This window comes from Colobus angolensis, unplaced genomic scaffold, assembly GCF_000951035.1.
Source record: "Colobus angolensis palliatus isolate OR3802 unplaced genomic scaffold, Cang.pa_1.0 Scaffold560, whole genome shotgun sequence".
NCBI lineage: Eukaryota > Metazoa > Chordata > Mammalia > Primates > Cercopithecidae > Colobus > Colobus angolensis.
The window spans coordinates 186,790-202,129 of record NW_012119155.1 but is presented as its reverse complement, the minus strand read 5'-3'; the positions used below and the strand labels follow the sequence as shown (position 1 = coordinate 202,129).

The 15,340-nt window shown below is 54.6% G+C and overlaps 2 protein-coding genes across 5 annotated transcripts in view; one reads left to right on the top strand and one right to left on the bottom strand.

Annotated features, from left to right (window-relative positions):
• The first annotated feature begins 829 nt into the window (after positions 1–829).
• On the top strand, positions 830–6,093 carry MIEF2 (mitochondrial elongation factor 2). Of its 2 annotated transcripts, none has more exons than XM_011961644.1 (4): positions 830–1,027; positions 3,020–3,173; positions 3,393–3,555; positions 4,024–6,085. In XM_011961644.1, the coding sequence occupies exons 2-4, from the start codon at positions 3,027–3,029 to the stop codon at positions 5,076–5,078; spliced, it is 1,365 nt and encodes a 454-aa protein (XP_011817034.1). In that variant the 5' UTR covers positions 830–1,027; positions 3,020–3,026; the 3' UTR covers positions 5,079–6,085. The 2 variants fall into 2 exon arrangements, with proteins under 2 accessions (XP_011817034.1, XP_011817035.1); XM_011961645.1 differs by lacking the exon at positions 830–1,027 and adding an exon at positions 1,405–1,451 and having other exon boundaries at positions 4,024–6,093.
• Positions 6,094–12,774: 6,681 nt separating this feature from the next.
• TOP3A (topoisomerase (DNA) III alpha) overlaps positions 12,775–15,340 on the bottom strand; it is a 41,970-nt gene continuing 39,404 nt past the window's right edge. For 2 of the 3 annotated variants that reach the window (XM_011961635.1, XM_011961637.1), the window contains one exon: positions 12,775–15,071. In XM_011961635.1, the coding sequence (XP_011817025.1) occupies positions 14,893–15,071 (179 nt within the window). In that variant the 3' untranslated portion in view covers positions 12,775–14,892. The remainder of the gene's footprint in view (positions 15,072–15,340) is intronic. The other variant, XM_011961636.1, reaches the window with a different exon arrangement.

Genomic DNA, 15,340 nt, shown 5'->3' with positions numbered 1-15,340 from the left:
CGAGTGATCCTCCGGTCTCAGCTTCTCAGAGTGCTGGGATGACAGGCGTGAGCCACCACGCCCTACCCAGTTTTCTCATTTGTAAAATGCTTCCTAAGGTTGTCATCATAAGCAAATGAACAAAGAATGCACGTGTAGCCCGCAGCATACAGCCGGCGCATGAGTGGCAGGTTATTATTCCGTTTTGTTTTGTGTGCCAGGTTTATTATTCCCACTTAGTGTCAGCACCACTCTGCTCGTGCCCCCCTACAAAGGGAGGCTCCAGAAGGGAAGCATCCGTCTTGGTCCCCGCTGTTCACAGGGGGCTCGCCCTGGCTGACACATAGCAGGACCCCGATAAATGAGCCACAGCTGTTACATGCCCAGCCATCCTTCGTAGGGGAGGAGGGGGTCTAGTGTCCCCATTTTAAAGGAGAAAAACAGACCCAGGTGGAAAATGGCCCACATAAGCTCGCACGGAGCAGGTGGCAGGGGTAGGCGCTTTCGCCACACTGTGCCTCGCAGGCCCACAGGTAAGAACGAGGCCACCAAGACACTCTCTCGCAGAGGTGCTCTAACAGGTTGGATGTGCCGGGCCTCTAGCCATGTGCAGCCTCTCTACCGGCTCCCGGAAGGAACGGGAGCCCAGACAACTTTTTCCACACCGGAGGCTCACATTGCAACGCACAGACTTCCTGGAGGGCTGCCCATCACATCACCTGGTCGCAGGCTCGGAATGCGGCCCTGCACCTTTAAATCCGGACTGCGTCAGGGAGTCCCGCCCCGAAGGGAGAGCATCTGTCGGCTGGGGGCGGGGCCTGCCCTTCATTGGCTGAGCCGCGCAGTATTTTGGCAGTTTTGCTGCGGCCTCGAGCGCTCCGATTGGACTTAGGGCCTGCTTGTCTGCGTGCTGCGAAGTCCGCGGCCGCCCCCGGGGACCTCGACGTCAGGTTCCAGGGTCCTTCACGTTCCAGTCCCAGGCTGGTCCAAGCTCAGGGGCCGTGGTCCCGCGGCCTCCTCCGGTTGTTGTGCGGAAGCTGCTACGCAGGTACAGCTGGAGCGCGGCGGGGCGGCTTCCAGGGGCACCGGGCTCAGGGCTTGGCGCGCGACGGAACGCAGATCGGGGGCGTGGCCCGTGGTCACGGCTGGGGAAGGCAGGGAGGGGACCTTTGGGGGACCAAGGGCCGCGTTCGAATCCCAGCCCAGCCCCCTTCCCCTCTCGGTCTCTTGGTTTCCCTGCGAATCGGGCGTCACCCGCCCACCTAGGGCTGCTGCTGGGGCCTGCTCCGCCCGGGCCCACGGCAGGCGCGTTTGGCGGAGGAGGGAAGGCCAAACGGCCTCCAGGGCCTCGTTGGGCAAACTCGGGTTATTTTCAGCCACCCGTGCCCTCTCCTGCTTCCCGGAGCTGGAAGGCTGTGGGCTGAGGCCTGTGCGACCCCGCCAGTGGTGGGGCTGAGTCCCAATTTAGACAGGTTGGGAGTATTTAAAGCGCTTTACAGTTTGCAAAGTAGATTCCTGGTCTCTCTGAGGGTGGGTGACAGTATTGATTCCCGAGTCACGGATGAGGAGACTGAAACCGGCCTTGGGGCCATGGCGGGTCACCCGGTTGGCCTGGGATCTCCCCAGAGACTGTCTTATTTTTAGTCTGGGGCGAATAGGCGGGTGTACGGGGCTGAGTCACACAGCGCTTCGGGCTTCAGCTACTCCAGGCATCTGGTCACCTGGCAACTGGGCCCCTGGCACCCATACTCTGGCAGGGCAGGTAGAAGTCCTTGGTGCCCGGGCAGGCTGTGACCTCATGGTCATCTGCTCAGGCCTCCCTGGGAGAGTTTTGCTTGGTGTCTAACTGATGTCCGAAGGTCACAGCCCAGCTCATCTCCCAGGGCCTGAGGGCAGTGTCCCCCTCGCAGAACGTGAGGAACATGGACTGGGCCCTAGGAGATCTTTGCCTCCACTTCCCAAGTGCTGGGCCCCACCCAGCCACACACTTCAAGCCTGCCCACATCTGCCCCTCACTGCTGCGTATGCCATCTTGCAGGTGAGCAAACAGGCTGGGGCCCAGGCCCTCATCTTCCTTTCTCTGTTGCTTGGCCTTCCGGCAGCTGAGAAGCATCACCCACCACTACCTACACATTGTCCCAAGACTGAGAGGCCCAGGGAGCCGTCTGGACAGAGGCACTGGGCAGCCCTTTCTGCCCTGCGAAATGGGCTTCAACCCTGAGAAGCACATCTGCATTGGCCTGCCTGGGCAGCTCGGGCTGTCTCACTCTGCCTGTGCTCTGACTTGGTAGCTCTGCCTCTTGGGGCTACCCTGTCAAGATTTGGAGGGTGACTGGTTCCAGTGGTCCCCCAGACTGGCTGGGGCCCCAAATTGTTCGTCTTCCCTGGACTTTGGGCTCTTCTGAAGAGGTTATCAGAGAGGGCTGCCGTGCCCTCTGGTTAGGCACCTTCAGATGAGGCTGCTGCTGAGGACCTGGCCACCTGGCACAGGGAGAATCCGTCAGACTCTGTGGGTGATGAGAGTCTGGAGGCCTTGCAGTCGTGGGTTGGAGACCTCCCCACTCACTTGTGAGCTGGCAGCCTGTGGCTCTGTAACATAGGGATGGGGATGATGACACCCTGGTGATGTCAGAGGTCCTGGAGGGTGGGCTCTAGGGAGAGCGGCCTCTTCCTATACCTGCACAAGCCTCAGGGCCTTTGCAAGCTTCTTTCCAGGGAGTGGGTTGTTTGCAGCTTTAGGGGAAGGGGCTTGGCAGCTCCCTCATCTCCTCGTGAGAGATGGGGGCTTGGGGCCCCAAAACCCAAGTTCATATCCCATCCCTGCCCTTTCTTAGGTACTTTACATGGTTTCCCCCGACCTCGGTGTCCTCCCCTGTGGATGGGTGGCCCCTTTCTCTTGAGAAATTCTCAGAAAGCCCCCCTTATGGGCTGAGCTCTCTTACCCAGCATAAGGACAGCCAGAGCACCTGTCCACAGCAGCCCCTCTCCCAGCCTGGCCACCTGCACCTGAGCTGCCCCTTCACCCCTGGCTCTCTTACAGGCAGACCATGGCAGAGTTCTCCCAGAAACGGGGGAAGCGGCGTGGCGACGAGGGGCTGGGCAGCATGGTGGACTTCCTCCTGGCCAATGCCCGCCTAGTGCTGGGCGTGGGCGGGGCTGCTGTGCTGGGCATTGCCACCCTGGCCGTGAAGCGGGTAAGGCCAGGTGGGCAGGTCATGCCTGGGGCTCCTACAGGAGGACAACAGGGTTGGGCTTTTCAGAGGGGCCCTGGGGAGGGGTGGGGACTGCCCAAGGCCTTCATGGGAGCCCAGGGCACCTGCTTCTCCACCCTGCACCCTGGTCTCCTTTGCCCCTGGGCTTTGCTATGGCTGCTCAGACTTCATATACACTGGTCTGTGTGACTCTGTCTGCAGTTCATTGACAGGGCCACTAGCCCGCGGGATGAGGATGACACCAAGGGAGACAGCTGGAAGGAACTGAGCCTGCTCAAGGCCACACCACACCTGCAGCCCCGGCCTCCACCTGCTGCCCTCAGCCAGCCAGTGTTGCCCTTGGCCCCCTCGCCCTCTGCTCCAGGTGAGTGGCCCTGCTTCCCCTCTGTTGGTGTCACATTCGAGAGACACAGCCCACGCTTTGCCCTGACTGACTGTGTGGCCCCGTGCGAGTCCCTGCTTCTCTCTGGGTTGTGGGCTCCTCAGACATTTAATGGGGGTGGTGTTTCTTTGCCCTGCTCCTGGAGCAAAGTGGCAGCGCTGTGATGGTGGGGAGCTTTAGATGGGGAAACTGAGGCCCAGAGGGGCGTGACTACCTACCTATTCTGCATGAAGCTGTTTTAGCCGTAGGGCCAGGGTGTTGGACTCTGGGACAATGAGAACTCGTCACCAAGCGCTCACTATATGTGAGGACCTGAACTGAGTGCCTTCTCAGGTGCCACTGCAGGTGAGGAAAGTGAGGCCCTGGGACGTCACACAGCTAGCTGTCGGTGGTGTTTTCTTAACTAATCACAGGCTGTTCCGACATGTTCCCCGCCCCTTCACTCTGCAGAGGGGCCTGCAGAAACTGATCCTGAGGTGACACCACAGCTCAGCTCCCCAGCACCGCTGTGTCTGACACTGCAGGAGAGGCTGCTGGCCTTCGAGCGGGACCGTGTGACCATCCCAGCAGCCCAGGTGGCTTTGGCCAAACAGCTGGCTGGCGACATTGCCCTGGAGCTGCAGGCCTACTTTCGGAGCAAGTTCCCGGAACTGCCCTTTGGGGCATTTGTGCCTGGGGGGCCACTGTATGATGGGCTGCAGGCAGGGGCCGCGGACCATGTGCGTCTCCTGGTGCCACTGGTGCTGGAGCCGGGCCTATGGAGCCTGGTGCCGGGTGTGGACACTGTGGCGAGGGACCCTCGCTGCTGGGCCGTGCGCAGGACTCAGCTTGAGTTCTGCCCCCGTGGGAGCAGCCCCTGGGACCGCTTCCTGGTCGGGGGCTACCTCTCTTCCCGCATCCTGCTGGAGCTACTCCGCAAGGCGCTGGCTGCCTCTGTCAACTGGCCGGCCATTGGTAGCCTTCTTGGGTGCCTGATCTGGCCCAGCATGGCCTCAGAGGAGCTGCTGCTCGAGGTGCAGCACGAGCGCCTGGAGCTCACCGTGGCTGTGCTTGTGGCAGTCCCTGGGGCCGATGCTGACGACCGCCTCCTCTTGGCCTGGCCTCTGGAGGGGCTGGCGGGGAACCTCTGGCTGCAGGACCTGTATCCAGTGGAGGCTGCAAGGCTGCGAGCCCTGGACGACCATGACGCTGGGACTCGCCGGCGGCTGCTGCTGCTGCTGTGTGCTGTCTGCCGTGGCTGCTCGGCCCTGGGGCAGCTGGGCCGGGGTCACCTGACCCAGGTGGTCCTGCGTCTGGGGGAGGACAATGTGGACTGGACGGAGGAGGCCTTGGGTGAGCGCTTCCTGCAAGCCCTGGAACTGCTCCTCGGCAGCCTGGAGCAGGCCAGCCTGCCCTGCCACTTCAACCCCAGCGTGAACCTCTTCAGTAGCTTGCGTGAGGAGGAGATTGACGACATTGGCTATGCGCTGTACAGTGGCCTACAGGAGCCCGAGGGGCTGCTCTAGGTGGGTGGGAACGGGTGCCTGGCATGTTTTCTAATGCTGGGAAGCTGCGCCCACCTCCCTTCCGGGGATTCGAATAGTGGTTTTTCTCTAGCTTTTAGCCAGAACAAGAGAGGGTACATTACTTAAACCCAGGGCATCGGGATGTACTTGGGCTATGGTGGCCGTAAACCCTGAGCCCAGAGAGCTTGGGTCACTGTCACCTGAGTACGGCTGGGCTGGCTCAGGCAGCTTGGAGTGCCAGCCATTTCTGCAAGCACCTTTTCAGCCCTTGGGGCCAACCCCAGGACCTTGGCTGTGTCCATCACCAGCAACCAATCCACCGACAGAATGTGGTTTCTGCCATTCTGGGCAGAAGCTGAAGGCCAACTTCACATTTCTGCTGAGAGAAGGCGACTTACCGCCTTCTCCGGCCCCAGTTCCAGGCGTTTTGAGGCCTCTGGTGCCTGGTGGTAGGTATGGTATGTTCTGTCCCCCGGGGGCTGGAGTCACCTGGTGCCCCTGAATGACAGCTTTTTGGCTGTTAAAGGATGGCGTTTTCCTGCTGTCTTCTGTGCGTTTAGTTTTCTTGTGTTCTCGAGCCCTGGAGCAGGAGCTCAGTGTGACTTGCTACCCACCTGATACCTCAGGGCAAGGCCCTTTATCCCTCCAGCCAGGTGAGTGTTTTCTTTAAGCAGCTGAGAGCCCTGGGGGAGCTGAGGCTCTGTGCTGCGCCCCCAGCCCACAGCTGGGGCATATCACTGGAGCTGATCCAGGCCCCACTGGAGAGCAGAGGGCCTGATCCCCCACCAGAGAGGTCCAGTGCGCAGAGCCGGCCTCCCAGTGTGCCAAAATGAACTCTCAGCCGATGGCTGTATTCTGACTTTGAAGCCTGTTAGAGGTAGCAGGGGGGCTAGAGGAGGGAGATTCCACCTCCCTTCCCAAGTGACCCTCCTCCTGCCTCTGGTATCCTTCCTGCTGAAACGAAGCTCTGCTTCGAAGAGGTGAACGAGAATAAAAGAAAATTCTAACACGTATAACTCAGGCTGGATAAGGGGGTCTTGGCACTTTCATACGCAGCTGTTGGGGGTTTTCTGTAAGTACTGTGGCTTGTCCTGGCACTTAGGCAAGGGTGCTTGAGGTCAATTGGAGGTGGTAGAGTTTACTTTAAAAAGTAGCATCTTGGCCGGGTACCCTGGCTCAAACCTGTAATCCCAGCACATTGGGAGGCCGAGTGGGCAGATCACAGGGTCAAGAGATCGAGACCATCCTGGCCAACATGGTGAAACCCCATCTCTACTAAAAAGACAAAAATTAGCTGCGTGTGGTGGCGGGCGCCTGTAGTCCCAGCTACTCGGGAGGCCGAGGCAGGAGGATCGCTTAAACCCAGGAGGTGGAGGTTGCAATGAGCCAAGATTGCGCCATTGCACCCCAGCCTCGGCGACAGAGCGAGACTCCGTCTCAAAAAACAAAACAAAACAAAACTGATGGGCATGGCTGAAGGGCCATCAACAGCCCACTGATTACAGAAAGTATGGTGTGGGGCTCGGTTCAGCCTTGCAGGAAGAAACATCCCAAACTGGTTGGTTCCCAGTACTAAAGCAACACCAAGCTTTTCATCTGTTCCTTCCACGTACCCTACTTGTCACAGACAGAAAGTTTGTGTCCCCTTAAACTTGTATGTTGAGATCCTAACCCCCAAGGCACTGCTAACAGCAGATGGGGCCTTTGGGAAGTGATTTGATCATGAGTGTGGGCCCCCACCCCATGGGTGGGCTTAGTTGCCTTTAAAGAGACCCTAGGAGAGCATTTCCCCGCGTCCTCCATGAGGACAGCTAGATGGGGACACCTATGAACCAGTATGTGGGCCCTCATCAAACATGGGATCTGTTTGTGACTCATTCTCGGACTTCTAGCCTCCAAAATGGTCAGACATAAATTTCTGATGTTTATAAGCCACCTAGTCTATGGCATTTTGTTTTCACAGCCCAAACAGACTGAGATGCTTTTTTTAAATTTTTTATTTTTTTGAGACGGAGTTTCGTTCTTGTTGCCTAGGCTAGAGAGAGTGCGATGGCGTGATCTCAGCTCACCGCAACCTCTGCCTCCCGGGTTCAAGCAATTCTTCTGCCTCAGCCTCCCAAGTAGCTGAGATTACATGCATGCGCCACCACGCCCAGCTAATTTTTTCTAAATTTTTAGTAGAAACGGAGTTTCTCCACGTTAGTCAGGCTGGTCTTGAATTCCCAACCTCAGGTGATCCACTTACCTTGGCCTCCCAAAGTGCTGGGATTACAGGCGTGACCATGGCACCCGGCCAAGATGCTTTTTTATTATTTATTTATTTATTTAATTAGCCGAGCTACCATGCTCGGCTAATTTTTATATTTTTAGTAGAGATGGATTTTCACCATGTTGGCCAGGATGGTCTCAATCTCTTGACCTCATGATCTGCCTGCCTTGGCCTCCCAAAGTGCTAAGATTACAGGCATGGGCGACCCCACCTGGCCAGGAACCTGTGTTCTCTCCCTCCCCTTGCACCTATTTGTGGCTGCACAAGTCGGGAGGAAACTTGCCCTGCCTTGCGCAGGTGAGAGGCCAGGGCATCTTATCCCCCCCCGCCCCAAGAGCCAAAGCCAGGGCTCACTTCCTATCACCAGATGACAGATGTGGGCTGGGGAGGGCTCTGGTCTGCGTGCAGGGCTGCTTCCAGCCTAGCTGTGCCACTTGCGCCCTGCTGGTCCTTCCCCCACTTATGTCCTGAGGGGACTACCTACCCCTTCCAGCTGTGACTGCAGGACCCAAGGGAAGCAGAACCATGCCGAGCAAATGGAATAGTGGTATAGGCCTCTGGGTGTTGGGTGCAGGGCAAGGGGCGGGCATGAGGGCTCCTTGCAGAGGATATTATAAGGGTCCAAGGCAGGAGACACTTGACCAAGGTCCATTCCAATCACTTGATGCCTTGATGCTGGAGAGCTTTGAGTAGTTTCCCTGGTGGTGGAGGGGCAGCAAGGGAGCAGTCTGGGGCAGAGCCTATGCCTCAGTCTTCTCATCTCTTAACTGGGGGGGTCACGCAATGCCCAATCCCAGGTGCTTGTGACGATTAACTGGGATAGGCAGTGCTAAGGTAATGCCTGGGAATGAGGACTGGTGGGCCTAGTTGTGCCTCACCCTCCGGCCACATCCAAGCCCCAGCACAGCAAGGCGCTCCCAGCTGCCAGGCCAGCCCCTGGTCACAGTGCAGCTGTCCAGGAAGCAAGCTCAGTCTAGAGTCCCTCTCCTTAGATGGCCAGACCCCAACACAAGCCTGACGTGGGCCAATCTGTAGAGGCTACTTGCTTCTGGTAGCTCTAAATTTGCCATCTCAAACCATGGCTTAAAAAAAAAAAGAAAAATCCAGGGTAAGTTAAAAGTGTTCATGGTTCATCTTCACGGTTCCATCACCTAGCCAGGGTTAATGTCTGGGTCTTCCGTTTCTAGCCAGAGAACTGGAAACAAATCACTGTTTTGCTAAGAACTTTGCATGACCTCACGCCCTGGGCTGCTAGGTCTTGGGCTGTCCTGATGGGCTGTGAAATCTCCCTTCCCCACAAGGTAAGGACAGCCCCCGCCCTGCCTGCCTGGGAGCAGGATATGGGCTTGCCCAGGCCTCAGTGTCTTAACACTCAGAACCTTTGGCTGTGGTGACTCAAATTCCTTGTTTTACTTTCACCAAGTGACCCAGAGCCAGGAGCCTTGATGACTGTGGTAAGGCAGTGACTACCCCTGCTCAGAATGCAAGGATCGCTAGGGAAGATTGTAGAAAAAAAAGGACTCCAAAAATGGAGAATCTAAATGTAGTCCTTTGAAAATGTCACCCATAGATCCTCTGCCCCTAACTCTGATAAATTTCACCAAATAGCATTTCCTTTTTGTAAATCCACTTGTATGCACGTCACACTTCTCTTCAGGAATACTTAGCTGTGGGATTGTCCTCAAACGGGGACCATTTATTCCCATAGAGCTGACCCGTTCAGAGCTCATTTCCGTATCTGCTGCTAATATTTAAAAAAGCAAACCAAAGAACAGCCAGCTATGGTGGCTTATGCATGTAATCCCAGCACTTTGGAGGTTGAAGTGGGAGGACTGCTTCAGGCCCGGGGTTTGAGACCAGCCCAGGCAACATAGTCAGACATCGCTACAAAAAATAATTAGCCAGGTGTGGTGTACCTATGGGCCCAGCTACTCAGGAGGCTGAGGCGGGAGGATGGCTTGAGTCCAGCAGGGTGAGGCTGCAGTGAGCCGTGATTATCCCTGGGATTACAGGCTGGTCTCAAACTCCTGGCTTCAAGCAATTCTCCCAGCTCAGCCACCCTAAGTAGTGGGATTACAGGTGTCAGCCACTGTGCCCGGCCAATATTTGCATTTTTAATGACATTTTCCTTTTGTAATCTATCTATCTATCTATATTTTAAATCTTAATTCCTTAAGGCTGTAGTGGAGAAAACCCAGGTGGGTTCCAAAGACAAACACCAGTGACTCTGGTGAGCTGCACTGGGTCATCTCTCTGCACTGCTTGCTGAATTCCTGAGACAATGAGACCAATTCATTCAGCGGGCTGGGGCCTCTGGCAGGCAGGGAGGCCACTGGGGCTCACTTGCTTGCATGGGTTTCAGAAGGTTCATGGGTTTCCAGGTTCAGACTGCAGGCCAGATCCTGACTATATATTAGTGTTTTCCAGAGGGATAGAACAAATAGGCTGTATGTATATATAGAAAGGGAGTTAATTAGGGAGAAGTAGCTCACAGGATTACAGAGTGAAGCTCCAGAATAGGCCGTCTACAAGCTGTGGAGAGAAGCCGGTAGCGTGACTCAGTCCAGTCCAAGTCCAAAAGCCTCAAAACCAGGAAAGCCCACAGTGCAGCCTCCAGTCTGTGGCAGAAGGCTCCAGGAAGCTGCTGGTGCAAGTCCCAGAGTCCAAAGGCCAAAGAACCTGGAGTCTGATGTCCAACAGGAAAGAAAAGAAAGCAAACATCTGGCACAGGAAGAGGGAGAGGGCTGGAGAAGACTCAGCAAGCTGCTCATGCCCCTTCTTCCACCTGTTCTAGCTGTGCTGGCAGCCGACTGGATGGTACCCACCCACATTCAGGGTGGGTCTTTCTCTCAGTCCATCGAGTCGTGTCAGTCTCCTCTGGCAACACCCTTACAGACACCCAGAAAAAAAATCAGCCATCTGTGCATCCCTTAATCCAATGAAGTTGACACCTAACATTAACCACTGCACCAGCACCACCTGTGTGTGAGCTGGTGGTCTAAGGTGGGGATGGGGTGCACAGATCTGTCCCTGGTAGGGAGGGTCGACAGGCGAGTGGGAACACCCAGGTGAGCACATTTGAGCTGGGGTCACCATCCAGCTGAATGTGAACATCCCAGGTCCTCGGCTGGATTCTAGAAGAGGCTGGTAGTGAATTCATCCCGAAGGGCAGTGGGGTCTCTGCCGTGTCTCCAGGGGCAGGCCCCAGCACTGTTGGGCACATTGAGCCTCGCTCAGGGGGGTGACGGGCTGGGTGTTGGTGACAGGGCTTATTTCTAATTCTGGATGCTCTAAGTATCCAGTGTGGGATCAGGCAGACTCCTCAACCACTACCAGTTGTGTGGGGTGGTCTCTCATTTCCTCTGCTGTTAAGTGCAAGCAGTCACCTGAGGAAGCATGTGCAGGACATCAACTAGGCTTTTTTTTTTTTTTGAGATGGAGTCCGTTGCCCAGGCTGGAGTGCAGTGGCGCGATCTCGGCTCACTGTAAGCTCCGCCTGCCGGGTTCACGCCATTCTTGTGCCTCAGCCTCCTGAGTAGCTGGGACTACAGGTGCCCCCACCATGCCCAGCGGCTAATTTTTTGTACTTTTGGTAGAGACAGGGTTTCACCGTGTTAGCCAGGATGGTCTCAATCTCCTGACCTCGTAATCTGCCCGCCTCGGCCTCCCAAAGTGCTGGAATTACAGGCGTGAACCACCGTGCCCGGCAGCCAAGGCTTCTTTGCTTGGCAGGGAAGCCTCCAGTTATGCCATGGGCTCTCAGCTTTGGTGTGGAGAGCAGGGAGGGGCTTTTTACAAAACTCTGATGGGGTTGGGGGGTACATGGCATCAGAGACTAGGTTTCAAGGCCAGGCTAGCTGCTTGGTAGAGGAAAGCACTTAACCCAGCCGAGCCATGGTTCCTACAGAAAACGGACAGTAGATGCTGTCTTGCTGGCAGCTGGAGGTTGAAACCACTGTATGTGACATCCTGGCCAGTGCCTAGTCTCAGCTAGATCCAGCAAGGGTGGGGTGGAGGGTCATTTTCTTCTTTTTGGTTGTGCATTGAACAAGCCGCAGATGTGGCTCAACACAGGGACCAAAAACCCTTCCAGTCAATGTCAATGGGGTACGGTGCGCTGCATGCTGCTAACCTCAGTGGGCTGAGAGACTTGGAAATTCCAACAGGTTTGATTTGTGAAGCTTTAATTTGCAGTCGTGCCTGACTGTAAGCCTTCACTAGAGAGCCTCAATATGAACAAGAACACCCCATTATGGATGAGGCAACTGGGGCTCCAGGGATGAGGACGCACACCCAGGGTGGCAGAGCAGGCCGGGAAGCAGGAGCTGAGCCTGGGTCTGTCTGATCTCAGATGCCTAGCCCAGTCCATAGTGCAGCCCAATCCTGCAGTTTGGTTTTGAGACACACCGGAGTTGCCTGTAGAGATGTAAAAACCACAAAGGCATCTGGTATCCAGAAACTATGAACTACAGCTCAACAACAAAGACAGACAACCCAATTTAAAAATGGGTGACGAGATCGGGCGTGGTGGTTCATGCCCGTAATCCCAGCACTTTGGGAGGCTGAGGCTGGTGGATCACCTGAGGTCACGAGTTTGAGACCAGACTGGCCAACATGGTGAAACCCCATCTCTACTAAAAATACAAAACAAATTAGCTGGGTATGGAGGCGGATGCCTGTAATTCCAGCTACTTGGGAGGCTGAGGCAGGAGAATTGCTTGAATCCAGGAGGCGGAGGTTGCAGTGAGCCAAGATCATACCACTGTACTCCAGCCTGGGCACAAGAGCGAAACTCCATCTCAAAAAAAAAAAAAAAAAAAGGGTGAAGAACTTAAATAGACATTCTCCAAAGAATGTATACCAATGGCCAGTAAGTAAGCCTATGGAAAGATGATCAACGTCACTAGTGACTAGGAAAATGCAAATCAAAACCACAATGAGATACCACTTCATACCCACTAGGATGACAATACACTAGGATGGCTATAATACAAGAAAAGGAAAGGAACAAGTGTTCACAAGGATATGGAGAAGCAGTAACCTTGGTTTGCTGCTGGTGGGTGTAAAATGGTGCATCCACTGTGGAAAAGTTTGGAGGTTCCTCAAAAAGTTAAAACGTGGAGTTATGGTATGAAACTACAACCCCATTCCTAGGCATTGCCCAAAATAACTGAAAACAGGTCGTCAGACACTCATCCACCAGTGTTCACAACAGTACCATGCACAATAGCCAAAAGGTGGAAACAACTCAGATGTCCATAAACTGACAAATGGATAAACTTGTGGTATATTCATACAGTGGACTATCAGTTATAATCATCGAGGACCGACACATGCTACAATGTGGATGAGCCTGACAAACATCAGCCAAGTCAAAGAAACCAGACACAGGAGGTCATGTATGGTAGGATTCCATTTTCTGTTTTTTTGAGACAGAGTTTCACTCTTGTTGCCCAGGCTGGAGTGCAATGGCCCAATCTCAGCTCACTGCAACCTCTGCCTCCTGAGTAACTGGGATTACAGGTGTGAGCCACCACGCCCTGGCTAATTTTTGTATGTTTAGTAGAGATGGGGTTTCATCATATTGGTCAGGCTGGTCTTGAACTCCTGATCTCAGGTGATCTGCCTGCCTTGGCCTCCCAAAGTGCTAGGATTACAGGCATGAGCCACTGTGCCCAGCCTGGTATGATTCCATTTAAACAAAATATACAGAGTAGGTAAATCCATAGAGACAAAAAGTGGTTAGTGGTTCCCCGGGGCTGGAAGAGGCAAAACCACACATGCAGGGCCACAACCCACACCCACTCAGAGATGCTCCAGGAACAATCTCAGGAATCTGCATTTATAAAAATCCTCTCCAATACTCCACCAGGACACAGAGCCACTGGTCTATGGGGCCAGGAGCCCAAGACCTGAGAACAATTCTAGTTTCTTCAACAACTAGCAACGTGACTGTGCAACTCACACCCACCTCTGCTCATCTTCTAAACTGTAAATCAGAGTCCATATGGCTTGTATTATTCACAAGGTTTTTGTGAAGGCAAACGGGGAACATGGCCACCACTGGAAAAAGTGGAAGATGGAAAGTTAGTGATCTGAATCTGAACCTTTCACTGGACATCCTCTCTGCTCTGAGGGACCACCTGTGGGGTGGGAAGAAATTGGGCTCAGTGCTTACCACGTGGAAAGGGAAGAAGGGCTGTCCACATGGGACACAAGGGACAGACATGAGGGACAGAGGCTGGTGAGACCTCCCAGGGTGAGCTCCTTCCAGCACTGGCTGATACCTGTTGCTTCTGCAAATGTTCCCCAGACCCTCTGCACTCTCACTGGTCAGAGTAAAAAATGGTTGGATTATTTATTTAAAACAAAATGTTTGAGAGACAGGGTCTTGCTCTGTCACCCAGGCTGGAGTGCAGTGGTGTGATCATGGCTTGCTGCAGCCTCAAACTCTTGGGTTCAAAGGATCCTTCCACTTCAGCCTCCTGGGCAGCTGGGACTAACTAAAGGTGTGTACAACCATGCTTGGCTTTATCTTTAATAATAGAGACAAGGTCTAACTATGTTGCCCAGTCTGGTCTTCAACTCCTGACCTCAAGCAATCCTCCAGCCTTGACTTCCCTAAGTGCTGGATTAGGTGTGAGCCTCCACGCCCCGTTGGGGTTGGATTTTTATTTTTTTTAATTTTTAAATTTTTTTTAAACTGAGTCTCGCTCTGTCATCCAGGCTGGAGTCCAGTGATGCAGTATCGGCTAACTGTAACCTCTGCCTCCTGGGTTCAAGCAATTCTCCTGCCTCAGCCTCCTGAGTAGCCAGGTCTAAAGGCGCATACCGCCACGCCTGGCTAATTTTTTGTATTTTAGGAGAGACAGGGCTTCACTGTGTTGCCCAGGCTGGTCTCCAACTCCTGAGCTCAGGCAGTCCGCCCACCTCAGTCTCCCAAAGTGCTGAGATTACAGGCGTGAGCCATTGCACCTAGCCTGGGTTCTTTATTAAGGCAATGAATTCTGGGTGTCCTGGCTTAACTAAAGAGGGAATGAAGCTTCTTCTGCGGGATCAGTGTTACCACAGCCACTTCCTTGTATTACACCGTCCTTCTCAGGACATCTATGAGAGAAGCCCTGGGCAGCCTGGACATGGCCTGCCCCATGAGTGCTGCCGGCTCACTTGGGGCTTTCTGGAGGTGAAGGAAGCAGTCCTGGGAGCTTCTTCCTTTGGCACACAGTGGGCTTCAGCTAGGACTGCACCAATCCTCTGCTAACAGCAACCACCCTTGGGGGGTCCGAGGGAGCAGCTGCATGACTTTTCAGCAGTGGCTATGGTCACTTCTGAGGCTTGGGAAGAGGGCCACTGTCCAACAGAGCTGGCCTGCTCCACAGTGGTCTGGACCTTGTGCCCCTTAACACAAAAAAGGCCCGACTCCAAAGGCCAACACTGTCCTCCAAGTTTCCAGGACACTAAGTGGCCACTTGGTCCTGGTTAACTCATTTCCCAACACAAAGGAGGCAGGTCTGAGAAAGTGGCACGCTCTACCCTACCCTGAGCTCATCTGTTCTGAGGACAAAAGGGACGGGTGTGTCCAGGTTGGTGGCAAAGGCTGCATTTCCGGGGTTTCTTTGCTGTGGACCCCGTGTCTGAGGAACTGGCCCGGGACCTTTTGCTTCTGGCTTCCAACCCCAGGATTCTTCCTCTGTCTCCTGTCCAGGACGGGGCTCCAGAAGTCCCTGTGGGGAGAGTCAGGGAAGGACTGAGGTTAGAACTGACATGTAGAAGTGGCAAGTCCTGAACACGGTGGCTCATGCCTGTAATCCCAGCACTTTAGGAAGCCGAGGCAGGAGGACTGCTTGAGCCCAGGAGTTCAAGATCAGCCTGGGCAACATGGCGAAACCCTGACTAAAAAAATGTAGACGGGCGAATCACGAGGTCAGGAGATCGAGACCATCCTGGCTAACACGGTGAAACCCCATCTCTACTAAAAAATACAAAAAACTAG